The following is a 16078-nucleotide window of genomic DNA, read 5'->3' as shown; positions in this document are numbered from 1 at the left end:
TTTTATACAATAAAATGTGTCTTGACTGAAACCGTGAATAATCTGGAAGCCTGTTTAAAAGATAATCAAGGGAACCAAGATAGGGCAAGAGACACCCATCAAGTTCCTAAAAAAAGAAGTCAAGTTCAGGGTGGACTAAGGAGGAAAGGAAAACTATGACACCTTGAACAAATCAGTTTTTATGATACAGATGGATACACCATAACGATCCACCAGTTCATGATGACATAGAGGTGGTCTTCCCTATTGTTGCATACAAAAAGAAAAACATCTATTTATTAGAAATGCTTGTGTACCCATCACATACACTAATCAATCTGGAACAGCACTAAAGAAAATCAAAGGTAATTTTGACATTGATTGCTGTGTAAGAGTAATCAAGGAAACCAAGGTTCTAGTAGAAATCAAAAGAAAGCAATCCAGGGACAAAGACCAAACATGGAAAACAGACATACACAACAAAAAACATTAAGTAACTAAAATAATACATACAAAGTAACAAAAGCAAATGAAGAACTCAGACTCCACTAAAAACCTGAAGCATGGACCAATAATGCAAATATATTGTCATCAACTGATTTGCTTATTACAGGAAAACATTGAAGACATTTATAGGGCATGCATATAAATATATAAAAACAATATGAAAAAAACAACAACAACAAAAAACAATAATTTATTTGTAAACACAATTCAAATATGCAATTACATGTACAATAGTGATGTAAACAAGTTGCTAAATAGCAGTACATGTAATTCATTTTGTTCTACCATATGTGCGTGTACAAATATTTTGACTTAAAAATGATATTTTTAAAATATCATACACTAATTTTATCATTTTGTAAATGACAAAAATAGTATATGAAAAAAAAAAATAACAAAAAACCCCACTCCATAAAAGCAGTAGTGAAAAACGGCAAAGGCCCAGAAAATAAGAAGTTGAGGAGGACAGCAACCTAACAGCTCACATGTGACCCATATACATATATATAAGCCACATACCAGATTTGAAATCTATTGATCAGCATCCATTACTGTCAGGATAATTGGGTCTGACGGAATGATAGACAGACCTGATGATTCCAATATACAACATGTACATGTATCACCTACTTGTTGAATAAAAGTATAAAAAGTTTAAATAGCAATGAAATATCCATGACAAGCACATGTACATTCAGAAAGCACCTTTACTTTTACACATGTTTATCATGGCTAGGTTTGTCATGATTAATACACAAAGAATTGTACACTGTACACTGAGATGAAATAAGAAACATTATAAGTATGAATAAACATCAATAATCATTCCTTTTTGAACAAAACTGTCACTATCATACAGTGAAACATGACTTTTTTAATCTCAAGTTGGTTCGGTTAACAATGCACAAAATACCTTATATATAGGACAATAGTGTCTGGCTCAGACCAATTTTTCAGGGTTTGGTTTCATTATACTACAAGTCCAGAAATAATTTGACTTTCCTTTGACTTAAAAAAATAATCATATAAATATGACATATCCTTGTCTATCTGTTTCCCATATTTTGAATTTCAATCTATAGGAGCTGATTATTGTTGAATTGTTATTTTCAATACTTTAGAGACAAAGCCAAGACCAAAGCTTCCACTGATATCTACATGTATATGCAAAATTTACAATATGTGCAGGAGTTCTTAAGAATGATAATACATATAATAAATACAATGATTTCTAATTTCATAATAAATTTATCACAGCATTGCTAAAATCCTCGAACAGTACATGTACTGTATTTCCTCATGGAGGATGTACAAAACACACACATCTATCATATTGGTCTCCCCTACATCTACCACTAATACATTTGTACTATATTTGCTATAAAGCTAGTCTTTTTTCAATAAAGTGTTTTCAGCAACTCCATTGTTTTTTCCATTGTTCTTACTACCTGTTATTTTCTATCACAGACTACTGGAGTACTGCTGTAATACTTTGAGATTTCTAATAACAACATGATGTTAAACTGACAGTGACCCTGCTGATAAAAAATAACACCAGTTTTGAACCTCTTGACAAAACATCACATCTCACCCTGTTTGGTTCTCATTGATATTTTCTGTCTTGATTTGAAAACTGCCTTTATTATGAGATTCTTCAATATTTTATATTCAAGAGATAGCTGAGATAGGTACATATATGCACTTGCAAATGAACTTCTATAGTTTCTATCGCATAATTCAAATAACAATAAAAAGTTGCGACCTTAATGGGAATGTTATCTAAAAGTGCAAAAAACTAAACAACGAAAAAAAAAGCAAAGTTTTCCAATATCTGATGCTACTGTAATAGGATTATCTTATCACAACTATTGCCTTTACACATACAAATAACTATTGCGAAAGCACCCATAGTCAAACAAATTGAACCTTTCAGTCTGAACTAGCACTATAGTTCTTAACTGTTTGTATGTCAATTCTGCAGATCCAGTTTTTATGATCATGGTTTGTGTCAATATTCTATAGTCTTGGGTCTGTAGTGAAGCATTAATGGACCATCCTGTGAAAAAAAAAATTAAAACAAAGATAGAAATATATGTACATATTTAAAAAAGATACTAATACAGACACTGGAATATTCACAGATATTAATCAATAATATTGGTATATCAATTATCCTTAATTAAGTACTTTGAAGTCAGAGATGGAGTTATAGCCCACTCATGGAGGGATGGACATACATGTATACATATATCTATTGTCTGTCAAAGATAATAGTATACATGTCTGTCAAAGATGTAAAAGTAAACCTCATCTAGTAAATTGTAGATTCAATAGAATATTTGACTTTAGTTTTACAACATAAAAGACTAAGCTTCATGTCAATAATTTTTTTCTCCATTAGAGACATGGCCAAATCATGATTCCTAGCTGCAGGCCTATGCATCAACAAATAGAAAAACCTCTCACCTTTTGTCTTTTTCTTGTGATAGCAACAAACTTTAATGTATGGTACTTTCCTAATAGTTCATCATTACATAATATTTCAATCTGCAAAATAAAATGTTCCACAGTTATGGAACAAACTGAACAATCTTTAAAACTAATTGTAAAATTAAAAAAAAACATATTTTTATTGTAAAGATATATCTACTTGCTGTCCTAGTAAGTACTTCTCTGTATTAGAATCAGACAAAATATGTTAAAGTATGGTACATTAAGAAAAAAATGCATAGATTTTATTGCATTATTCAAGTATTTGTACCTAATAATCTCCAGAAATAACCACTGAAGTATTTGTAAAGTTTGCCTTTTTAAGATATTGATAAAATCAAATTTTGTAGAAATACACTATTGAAAATTTCCTGCACTATTTTCCCAATAATATAATAAGCATTTGAAATATATCTACCTCACTGATGCTTCAGTATAAATTTAAATAGCTTTTAGGTTATTTTCTAAATGCATTGAATATACATGTACTTGAGAAAAAATACCTCATTGAGAATAATTATGTGCCATCAATTGCCTGATTCTTACACAGAATGGTACTTACAACTTACACTTGCAAGGTAAACTGTTTTGTTTGACTGGGAATTTTAATATCGATGTATTTCAAAAGAAAATGAAATTTTTAGAGCTTTATATTACCACTATTAAATAACAAACTCCATGTTATAGACTAAATCATTTGTATAAGAATACCATATTGACAGGTTCAAAGTATTCCAAAGTGAAAAGAACAAATTACATAGATACAGGGAATACATGGAAAAGTATGGTACTTAAGTTGCCTATAAAACATGTCTTTGTCTTTAATACCTGCAAATACATGTATATGCATGTTCATTAACAAACTAGTAATCTACAAAAACTCATCTTTTTTCAACTGTCCTTTCTATACTCTATAACTTCATGCCATTTCCATACAATTTTAACCTGCTGAAATTGAATAGCTGCCTAAATAGAACAAATATTTCAGTAGGGAAGGTGTTGCTTTTTGACAGGTTCAACTATACAGGTTTGTCTAATCTATACTTACTTCCGTAAACCTGGTCATATCACCGAACAACTTCAAGGCAATAAATTTCTTCAGGTGGCTAACAGTAGCTTGTGATGAAAGTCGTAGAAATTTCCGTTTTAAAGTTTTCATGTCAGGATCTTTCCCTTCCAAACATACGTTCACTTGTTCATCGCTTTTATGGAAGTCATTGTTTTCTTCTTTCTCCACTGGTTCCTTTTTAATTTCAACCTCAACTTGAGAATCTGAGCATGGAAACAAAAATAATTCATCACAAAACACATTTAAGATAATGACCAAATGTTTACATCAAGAATATCTGGAAAGGTTTCATTTTGAATATCTGAGATATGTATTACATGAAGGTTATTTAGAGTATTTCTCCAATCATGTACATAGTCCAGCTCATATTTTCTTAAATAGTTATTATTTAAGTTTTTCATCCATATCTACAAATGCATCTCTTTTTCACAACAAATTTTAAAAAATTCTTTAAAAATTCACAAATAATTAAACAAGCCTTGGATTAGCACATTGACAATCATAACATTTTGTTTTCTGAACCATCTAACTATACCTGTAGGTTCTGGTTTGATACCTCGCTCTTTGTAAAACTTCTCTTGTCTTTTATTCTCTTCTGTAATGTAAAGATTGGTAGTTAATATGTTCTACTAAAAGGCAAGAAGTGTGCCAAAAAAAATGAGATGGGTCTATACAATATTTTCCAAACATTAAGAAAAGATGAAGTTGCATGCGTTGTTGTGCTACATTGTAGGTAGAAGTCTCATTTGTTCAGGAATTTGATATTGGGCAGCACCAAAAACTGCTTACAATATGTGCCTCATCTACATAAAGCCACACAGCTTATTGTATTCAATCCATATATTGGGAGCTGAGATATTTGCAAAGAAATTCAGACGGATGAATGCATAACAAGGTGACGCCAATATTCTTGTTGAGTGGTAGTATATACATTTGTATATATATAACATGAAGCAAAAATTTCTTCTATATTTTAATAATTGGTTAAAAATACAGAACAAGTTGAGTATGTTTTCAAGTGTTCAATTTTCCTTACAATGCATGTGTTTTCCTTCCAACTTAGGAAAGTTGGCCATATTTTGGAAACAAAATTAAAACACGCTGCAGTAAATTATGGAAAGACAAATTCTATATTTTTATGAGAGGACTTGGAAAAACTGGACATGAATTAAGTAAAACAACATTTTTCAGGTGCCATATACAGAAAAGAGTTTCACAAGACTAGGAAAAGTAAAAATTAATGAAAAATTTCTACTTTGTATGATAAACATGTATATACATATATATTCATAAATGTAAATTTTCATCTCAAGTAATACCTACTTTCTTGTAATTTTGGCACCAATTTATAGACAATATCTTGCATTGTTCTGTCATGGCTGAAAAAAAGGATTTTGAAACATCTGACAATGACTCCTCACAACATGTAACTTGCGTTTCAAAAACTAATAAATCACAGAGCAACATTAAAAAAAAGACAAAAAAGTTTTTTTCAGAAATGTTGTATACTTTTACATGTACCTACAGTTGTCTTACTTACATGTACATTATATATGAAGGTTTGAAGTGGTTGAAACTACTGTTTCATTAAAAGTATTTGAAAAAATCTCACTACAGTATGATACATTTATACATGGATACTTTACTCATATTCTACATGTATTAAAATCTCTATAAATGGGAGGTTGTCAATTTGTGGACACATTTGTAAGTCAAAATACCTATCACCTCTCCAGACCCAATGAATACTTTTGCTGTACTGGATAAGAAGACTTTTACAACCATGAGCACATCACACTAAAAATATGTGATGTACTAATTTGTAACTGATAAAGTCTTCATAAAGGTAATCTACATGTATATGAATTTAATCTTCAACCTTTGAACCACTGAAGGTCAGATTTCAGTCAGAAAGGAGGAGATCTGCTGCAAATCACTTGGCCATTTTTCTACTGGCACTATTTAAGTTTGAAAACTTTTGAAAAAATAAAACATGTTTTGCCTACCGCCCTAACCCTATGCGCATGTTAGTGGAAACCCATGCATTTCTTTTCTTGGCCTAAGTGACAATTCTATTGATAAGGATTCTCTGGCTAATATCTTTGTCCTCTTAAAGGCTATACTTGCATCATATTATTAAAATAGAGGGTTTAAAACTGAGCAAGGGAAAGGTGTATAGCTCAGAAGTAGTGACAATACCTCAGTACAATTTTCTTACCTGATGTAATTTAATGGATGACTTTGGTGAATCAATATACCACATTTTGGGCATTTGTTGTGGTCCTCTAGGTACTTCACTAAACATGTCTTACAAACTGAAAACATAAAAATAGCAAAGGAGTATATATCTAATTAGTTTTAAACCCCGTGCAGGTCCAGGTGTTAAAAGTATAAGCCTGCAGCAGTGCTAAGCTTGTCGTATAAGGCAACTAAATAGTGCTCAGAAACCTAGCCGCTAGGCGCTCTGCCCACAGAGCAACTGGGATGTGTGCCCCAGGTGGTGCAATGGGGTACCCCTGGCGTGTTGTATGCTGGGGTTGTCAGGCTATAATACGGAAAACCTGACCGCAAATCATAGTGGTGCACCGTGTTGGGAAAGATGCCACGTTCCTCGCACGTTAAAGAACCCTGCTGTGGAATTCGATAGGAGTAGGAACCTTTGCGCTCCGCCACAGGAGGCTAAATTGCCTGACCTTACCCACCCACCCCCTTTTTCCAGTGGCAATCAAAATTTGTTGACCCTATTATCCTTGTGACCCATCCTTTTTTTTTCATTTCATGTTCATCTTATCATCCATTTCATGTTCATGAGAGTTTCAATATACACAAAAATGGGAATTTCCTTTTTGTTGGGAACCAAATATCGTGATCTGGCTCATCCATAAATATTGGTACCCCATGAACAATAATACCTCTACGTATTTGAATTCCTACCCTGTATAATTCTTCAAGTAACTCAATTTCAAGTATGGTACATATATAATCTTAAAGAAACCATTACATGGTTATTAGAGCAATATTCTGATAAAATTGAGGGAACCTTTATTAATCAAAATAATATGATATTTATTTAGATTTATAGTGCAAAATAAAGTCATGTACCACATCTAAAATCAATTCCTCAAGTGACAGCCAAGTTTTTTGTGACAAAAAAATTTCCAATCATTCCGTACGGCGAAAAATGTGAAAGAAGTCTAACAAAACAGGAAGATGATATCAGACACCAACAAAAATTGCAATACAGTGTATGCCCAAGCTACATGTACATAAAGCCACACACCAAGTTAGAAAATAATCCACCAGTATCTGTTTTGGGGGATGTTTGAAAATTGCAACTACATTTTTTTGTCTAAGTTAGGATGGACAACAGAACAAGGTGATTGTAATATATAAACAAGTACCCCACATTTGTTGAGTGTGGGTAAAGACATCTTAAGAAAACACAGTTACTCAGTATTGAAAGTAAACTTTAAAGGAACTACCGGGACTCAATATATTAAGAGTAAAATATAAAGAGACTGCAGTTACTCAATATCATAAATAAACATCAAGCCTAAACCTACAAGTATGTAAACACTCAGTTATTGTTGTTGCCTCGATCAAGTAACCTCTACAAAGAGTACATGTTATGTGGGAATTCACTGTCTTTAGTTTTACTCTCTTTTCCATCATTTTCATTCTTCTATATGGTCTGAAATAAAAGATATACAAGTAAACAGGGATTACTGATAAGAAACTATAAAACATACATGTACCTGTATGAACATGTAAGCCAGAGCTTAAAACCCATTTCCATGAACAGTAGAAAATTCATAATACTGTATTAAGCTAGTTAAAGGTAAATGCAAGTCCAAAATCAACTGAATGGTGATGGCTTTTTGTGTTTTGAATTAAAATAAAATAATGATTAGATGAAGGTACATGTACATGTATGGCTATCTTTAGATAGAAATGTCAACATTTACAATTTCAAAAACTATACAAAAAGTTGACCATTTTCACTCATATTTCCTGAAGCAAATACTGAAAACAAAAAAAGCATTACTGAATTTTACATGTCGGCAATATCATATTATCAATATTTTAGTGTTTTGAGAAAGCACCCTTCCTCAATATTATCATCACAACTTTTTCATTTGTAAATCATAATATAAGTTTATTTTATAACCGAGCATGGGTTGAATGAAAGAAATTGTTCCACTTGCTAAATTTAACAAGTACTGAAAATTAACCATACTAAATTTAAGTTTCCTGAGTTATTTCTGAACTGAACTTATAGTACACTGTATACATACAGAAAGGGAAATAATTTCTACTAGCAAGTTTTACCCCGTAATTTTGACTTGCATTTACAAGTATTTCCCCTTAAATTCAATTACTGCTCATACAATGGATTCCACTTACTCGCATACCTGTTAATTACATATTCCTGTTACCATAATTGCATAAAAACTCAAAAAAACAAAAACATTTCCCATCTTATCCATGCTAAAAAATCCACCAATTGGCATATCATAAGGCCAAAAATGAGAAAAATTACTAAAAAATGTATCTACAATGTAAATAGGTAAAACAAAAATACATTTTTAGTGAGATACCTGTTTTCTGAAGAAATTTGTTTTTACAACAATATTTTTTATTTCTTTTGACTAGATATTAAAGCAGGAATCTAATCAGACACAAGGAAAGAAAATACATGTACCCCACTTAAACATTGAAAATATCAGGTATTTTCCTTTTAAATGACATTTTTTGATAATTACATATTCCTGTTAATTGCATATTTTTTTGTCAGAAAAAAAATAGTTTATGCAATTACATGTAACAGGAATCCACTGTACAGTGTATCACTAAAATCTTCAATAATTTCTCCTTCATAGTATGAATGTACATTGGTAAATTGGTGATACATGTAAGTTTACATAAATGTAGTATAAAGACCAGAGTAGCACCATTATTTTAGTACATTATATTTGTATATTCTCTATGCAATATTGCAATATTTAATAATATTTATCACTAATACTTGTATTTACAAGAGTGATATTGCTAGTTAATAAATTCAATAAATGGAGATAAAACAAAGATTATTTTCAGTAAAATTTTCAATACAATGTATATACATGTACTGGTAAACAATAGGGCTGTAACAATACACCTACCTCATGATATGATATGTATTGTGATATGACACGATACAAGGATGACGATTTGATACACAATAGCATGTTGTCCTGTATACTTTCTTCACTTTGGAATAAAAAATATTTCACAGATTTAAAAATTATGAATTTTGTTGAAGTCGGGTTTCATCCTCAGAGTCTATAACTTTGATCTAAACAAAGATTAATGGATTTTTCCACACAAGACATGTCTTACCTTACTAAATTTGCATAGTAATTTCATCAATCAAAAAAAACTGTATTTTGACATGTATCATATCAAAACCTGAATCAAATGTATCATATGGTGACCAAAAGTGTCGGTGTTACACTGACATATTGAGTGTTTAACACCCAGATTCTACCTAGCCAAAACCGACCATTTGTATATTGTAATAGTTGTAAGATTCAATGTGGCGTAACTGGGTATCCTTTGTAAGATATTATACATATTCTGTTTCTGTTTCTCTGTGCGAAGCACACCAGTTAAGAAAAAAATTTAGTCATGTCATTAAAAATTTGGCATTATCAATTTTTTTTTTATTTTATACATGTTTATCATTTGTTGATGTGTTATTTTTCATTACAGCTATGTCCAATGAGTGGGAGATATCATGTAAAAATATCACTTCATATCTTTATCAAGTAATAAAGCAATCTTTTGATATTTTAATTTTGCACTTTTAAATTGATAATTACTAATAATAAATATAAATAAAACACTTTGAAAGTATTGATTGTTGTAATTTGATTCGATTGATGGACTTCTAAAAACATTCTGGTGACGCTTTTAGTTTCTGTATTGTTTTAATAATTGAATGGCTTTTCCAGAAATAAAAAACTCTAATTACAGGTCCCAAGACATCTATATAATGTGTACATGAGAATTGTAAAGTAGAAACCCTTAATCAGGACTGTCAGTAAAAATTACAATATATTGTCCAAATGATGATGAGAGGGCGACCTCAGCCGATTGTTTTTCGTCTGCTAAAAATGCTTCAAGTTAACTCAGAGATGTTAATAATTAAATTTCTTATTTAAAGTAAGTTTCAAATACAACCTACATATATCTTTATTTTACTGATAAGTTCTGTTTAATGATTTTGAACTTTCGTTGATGCCAACCAATGTTTGCTCCCATATAAAAATAATTCTTTGACGAACCTCGCACGTACATATAATATATATAATTGTCTATTTTAAGAAATTTAAATGAACATATTGTTTACAATGTCACCAATATGTATCTGGTCATCAAAAGTACTGAAATTAATTACAACTTAATACAGGACAGTTTATGATGTATGTATCAATGATAAATTTCTTTTTTTATGATTTTCACATTATATTTACATGTATCAATCGTTAATACCTCATGCTCAACTGCTGTATTACTGTGCTGATGGCTTGGATTAAAGCAGGACAAATCAACTATTGACTTGTGTTACTACATGTAGTATAGATTTTGGCGACTGGATTAAAAATTTTCACAAGTTCTCTGGACTCCCTTGTTATGATTTTCAGGAGTCCCAAATGAATTTTGGAGGTCAGTAATCTGGGAGTTTGGGGACTAACGTCCATATTGTCAGTGGAGATCAATGTGATTAACACACCCAGGTCAGTGATTCTCCGTACACAATTAACAACCGAAATATACAATGTCCGAGATGGGTGGGTGTAACACTCATATTTCACCATGAAAAAATCTGACTGACACGTTTCACTGACTAACAAAGACTGTGAGAGAACAGTGTCCTAGCAAGGGTAAAATGGATGGGGTGCCGCGCCCAGCCCCCATCACGCCCGTGCCCTCTGCCCATATTGAGTGCCCCCTTCGTGCCCATTTACAATTATCTGAATGGCCCTTTAAGATTTCCACTCTAGTTAATAAATTGCCCAAAACCAATTTAGAAGTGTCACCTTCGTTAACTTCATCCTGTCATAATTAACCCTCAGGTAATTATCGGTGATCATCAGCTGACCGAGGTTATCGGATAATGATTGACAAGTAGAAAATGAATCCTGATATGATCTATAATTCATTTCTACTGCACAATTAATTTTACAAATATTTTCAAGTTAACAGGTCTAAATTTTGTAGAACTACCTGTGTAAACATTGCATGTTGCACATGTTTTATATTCAAAATGTCAGTTACCTCCCTTATAATTTGAATATTTTAAAAATTTTCTATACCTTCAACAGTAACGGACATTTTCTATAAGTTTTAATTGCAATATTTATAGGAATTGATATTCTTTCTACTTACTTAAGAATTTGATATTTAATTGGAGCAATATTGAATATTTGTAACATTTCATGCAAATTTCACCTCATAGTATATCATTAATATCATTCATGTAATGAATCACTTGCCCTTATCACCATACATTCTACACTTGATGTACTCCCAAACAGCTAACGAGGGGAAACACTCTCAGACCCACATGGGGTCTGGGAGTAGGCCAGAGCGTCAACACAGCAGCCCAACTGCTAGTAGGACATACTACGACTGAGTTCTTTGGTCAGGTATCCTGAAGGCTAGTGTTGTGCAATCAGTTGAAAACACCAACCGATTATCTATTACTATTGGTTGGCGTCAATCAACCGATTATCTCTCTCTATCGGTTAAATTATTAGTCATAATAGAAAACTAGGTTTGCACACATTTGCTGGCTGTTATTGTGTATTTCTTTTGTTAAAGTCACAGTAGTTTTTAAACTGTCTTTTAAATTTCAATAAACCCCCAAAAATATAATTTTAACATGCACATAGAAGTATTTACTTAAAGAAGACTTTAGCAAAATTTGATTCAATTTCAGTTTTAATGCAGAATGCACTTAAAAATAAAAAAAAAAAACTACTGTGTCTTTATAAAGTTTTTTTGCATGCCCTGTTTGGTTGCATGTTACTACTAACTCTGTTACACTTCTTTTATTTGGTTGACTCTAGTTAATGGTGCATTTCTAACTGATGAGTCCTGAATGCACTGCATGGGTCATTAACACAGAGGACGAAACATGTCCAATAGGCCTACATACTTAAGTCTATAAAGCTAACTGTATGAAACAGATTGTAAAGCTATTGTCTATTGGATATGTCTTAGAGCACTGTTTTACATTTTAAATTTACCAAGTTACCCAAATACACCAAGTAAATACAGAGGTTGATAAAGATCATTGCAAAAAAAAATATGAACACCTTGACACTTGTTTTGACTTCTGGAGAAAGTTACCAGATTCATCAGTGGCACTTCGCCCAACAGTTGGCAAGATCAAAATTTAATTCACAGGTGCACTATGGAATTATGTAATAAAGATTCCCTGAAAGTTTCATTAAATTCCATTCAGTGGTTTAGAAGTAATTGCAGATGGCATACTGGTATCCTCTATCACAATGAATGGCAAAGTCCATGTTTTGGTATGGGTAACCCCAACTGTTAGTCAGATCAAAATCTAAAATAGGAAGTGAACAACAGCATTATAAAATAAAGATTCTCTAAAAGTTTCATCAAATTCCATTCAGTAGTTTAGGAGGACTTGTGGATGGCATACTGTTACTCCCTATCACAATGAATGGCAATGTCCATGTTTTGCTATTGGAAACCCCAAAAATTGGTCAGATGAAATTCTAAAATAGGAGGTGCCCAATGACATCATGGGGATTCTCTGAAAGTTTCATCAAATTCAATTCAGTAGGTTAGGAGGAGTTGTGGATACAAATGTAGGACAAACAGATGGACGGACGACACAATGAACACTTAAAATTTGAGTGAACAAGCCAGAAGAATAGTCAGTTCCTGGTTGTTGTAACACCACTTATGCAGTATTGCAGTTGGTAGTCAATAGTCAATACATGTTTGCAAGTAATACATAATACTGTTAATATGTTTAATAACAACCCTCATAAATGTCATTTTCTCTTTACTTTTAGCATGACGATAAACAAAATAAAATTAATTAACATAAACATATAGAATGACTAGAATGTTATCACTCTTCTGCAAAATTTCCTTTCACTTCCAATATCTCTCCATGTTTTCCTCAGAAAAATTAGCATGTCTACATTTGATGAGTGCATTCTTGCTCTCTTTTTGCTTACAACCTGCCAAGCTAAGCTAAACACCCTTTCACTAGATACAGATGAGGCCGGTATGCAAAGATATTTTTTCTAAATCTGGATCAGTTTCCATCGAAACTTCAATATCGTTATTATCTTTCTCATTTTCATCCACAACAACCATGTTGTTGTTGTCGTCAGCCATGTTTTTACTAATTTTAAACGCGGTTACAGATCGGGAGTGGAACTAACGGAAATCCGGAAATTTGCGACGGCAATCGATTGAGCAACTTTCCAATCGATTATCGCCATCGCTGACCTAAACCAACTGATTTGCGACTTAAACCGATCATCAGAACACCACTACTGAAGGCTGGGCTCCACTACCTTCTACTACTAACCGGCTTTACTAACAGAATCTCCGTAAGGATCAGTCGTGGGAGATCCGTAATGATAGTCAAGACCATAAAAAACCCCAATCATCATCATTATTCACCACCATGAGTTAACATGATGCCTCACTTGCAAGGACATTGACAAATTTTGTTCACACAACAACTTCATCATATTGAAACTGAATTTTTAACTCTTTCATAGGGGAACTTAAGGTTTCAGTAATACATTTTCAGCTCATTCACCTCTATATATATGTGATACGTAAGATGTATCTGTTTTCTAAAAGCTCTTGGTCATCTGAGAAAGGTCTTCCAATACAATAAGGGTGTCATGCATATATATTAACCATGCAGTCAAATTTACTCTGTTTACAAATTATGATGCTACCCTCATTTTCAAAAGCTGGTAGGTAAGCAATAAGAATACAAAATACTGACTTAACACAAACATACAAAATCATGCTACACGTTAAAGTGCCATCCTCCCTGCGCCCCTCTATTTTCAAATCCTAGCTAGAACACTGGAGAAACAAAATTTGCTGAGAGTAGCGTTTGTGTTATTTTAGTTATTTTATATTTTTGGTTGCATTTGTCTGTTGTCCATGACTGCTCTTTGTCTCTGGATTATAATCTTTTGATTTCTGCTAGAATCTTGGTTCCCTTGATTACTCTTTCAATGTTTAAGTAGGATAAATTCTTTCCTGTGTCTAATTAGATTCCTGCTTTAGTGTCTAGTCAAAAGAAAGCAAAAATATTGATGTTAAAAAAATTTCTTTAGAAATCTGAGGTAATCCACAAATGATGTGTTGTTGTTTTACCAATTTTGGTACATTTTTGTGTAAATTTAAAAAAAAATATTAATGCAATTAATAGGATTTTTTTTACATGGATAAGATGGGAAATGTTTTTGTTCTTCGAGTTTTCATGCAATTAAGAAGTAAGCAATTCAGTGGAATCCACTGTTTTTCTCTTTGTTGACTGTTGTATATCGTGGTAGAAAAAAATGTTCTTCTAATTTTAATGCACTAATTATCTGGATTTTGTATTTTCATTTGGAAAATTAGGCAAATGGGATAATGGAGAGTTTGTCTGGCCTTGTGATTTCTCTAGTAGGATGGCCATTAACCTGGGCTTCTGGTTGTACATTCTAAACGCCCATCCTGCAAGTTCACTGCTTTAAGTTGAACTTTATATCAGTTTAAACGAAATTCCTAAACCTCATAGTTTAAGAGATTATTTATATTTGCTTACCAAAATCTTTTCTCATGAAATGTGCCACGGATTATCTAAATTTTCATGATGTCAGTATTTGCAGAAAACTTAGACTTCTTTGTTTTGTTTCTTTTCCTTCTTGACAGATATTAAAAATGTGGCAAAGAGCATTGCATTACAATATTCGTTAGGAACCAGTCGCAAGTGGAGTGCTAATGAAATGTAAAACTCATTTTGATTGGCTATTGTAATATCCTTCGTCTAATCACAGCAATGTTTTCATTCTAAGATATAAAAGTACCGTAATTACACCAAAAAATGAAAGTTTGAGTATATCTCATTAATACACCATTTATTCATTGGAGAGACACTCTAGAAACAATATTAATCCACAACAGGAAGTAAACAAGTGCGGACTCATAGCGGCTGGTGGACCCCCACCCCTTAAATCGGGAAAATATAATTTGTTGGGTACGAAATTACAGATTTTCACTGTATTATACTCTCAAAAAATTCTTTCTTTACTCTACCTTCAATACTATTTACGCTGGAATAACGGCAATCTGATCTTTGTTGTTGTTTCAATGAAACAGGCTTGGTTTAGTGTCGGCAACCTCTGACCTCTGACCCAAGCACGTGCAATCAGTTCCGTGCAAAAAGGGATATTAATAATACATCGGAACTAGGTATACATCGGGAAAAGGATACAGCAGTATACATATTTCCAATAGTACCTACAAAAGTGTATATAGTTTCAGAATATTTTGATTTGTACAAATACAATGAATAGCACGTTTGGCGATATTTTCACAGTTAATTGGAAAGGCCTACATATGGGGCACTGTTTTTTTTTTTTATTTATCAATTTTCATTTACGAAATTCGATTTTTTGTTAATTATAAATTTATTTTTGTGATAAGAAAAATACATTTTCTGATTTGAATGCATCGTTTCAACTTATTCAAATAGCAATATGAACTCCCACAAAAATAATGGAGTGACATCAGGTGTATTATAAGAAGTATTATAATCTGGTAATATTTAATCTAGCAACAATTATATGCAGCTCCGCGACACGTGCCAAACACTACATTTACGCTAGGCCGAAATCATTCATTACCTCAGACATAATTAACATATGTAACGTGAGAATACAATTTAAATAAATATTTTCATAGATACAACGATTCTGTAAAGACGATATA

General features: G+C 32.2%; 1 protein-coding gene across 2 annotated transcripts; it reads right to left on the bottom strand.

Moving 5' to 3' along the window:
• Window positions 1–661: 661 nt before the first annotated feature.
• On the bottom strand, window positions 662–15084 carry LOC148620865 (polycomb group RING finger protein 3-like). Of its 2 annotated transcripts, none has more exons than XM_088574702.1 (8): window positions 14913–15084; window positions 7609–7736; window positions 6264–6360; window positions 5369–5424; window positions 4581–4640; window positions 4025–4248; window positions 2953–3033; window positions 662–2542 (listed from the first exon to the last, which is right to left on the bottom strand). In XM_088574702.1, the coding sequence occupies exons 2-8, from the start codon at window positions 7721–7723 to the stop codon at window positions 2495–2497; spliced, it is 681 nt and encodes a 226-aa protein (XP_088430828.1). In that variant the 5' UTR covers window positions 7724–7736; window positions 14913–15084; the 3' UTR covers window positions 662–2494. The 2 variants fall into 2 exon arrangements, with proteins under 2 accessions (XP_088430828.1, XP_088430827.1); XM_088574701.1 differs by lacking the exon at window positions 14913–15084 and adding an exon at window positions 9208–9276.
• Between the last annotated feature and the right edge of the window lie 994 nt (window positions 15085–16078).

The sequence above is a fragment of the Perna viridis genome, chromosome 3 (genome assembly GCF_037379345.1).
Source record: "Perna viridis isolate PV_CMFRI_1.1 ecotype Kerala chromosome 3, ASM3737934v1, whole genome shotgun sequence".
Classification (NCBI taxonomy): domain Eukaryota; kingdom Metazoa; phylum Mollusca; class Bivalvia; order Mytilida; family Mytilidae; genus Perna; species Perna viridis.
This window is presented reverse-complemented; position numbering and strand designations above follow the sequence as displayed.

Excerpts from the sequence above, each read along its gene's own strand:
- LOC148620865 (XM_088574701.1), bottom strand. Across the intron at positions 4,641-5,368 it reads GGTGCCAAAATTACAAGAAA|AAGAGAATAAAAGACAAGAG; the intron begins GTAGGTATTACT and ends TTTACATTACAG. Across the intron at positions 4,249-4,580 it reads TATCAAACCAGAACCTACAG|ATTCTCAAGTTGAGGTTGAA; the intron begins GTATAGTTAGAT and ends TTCCATGCTCAG.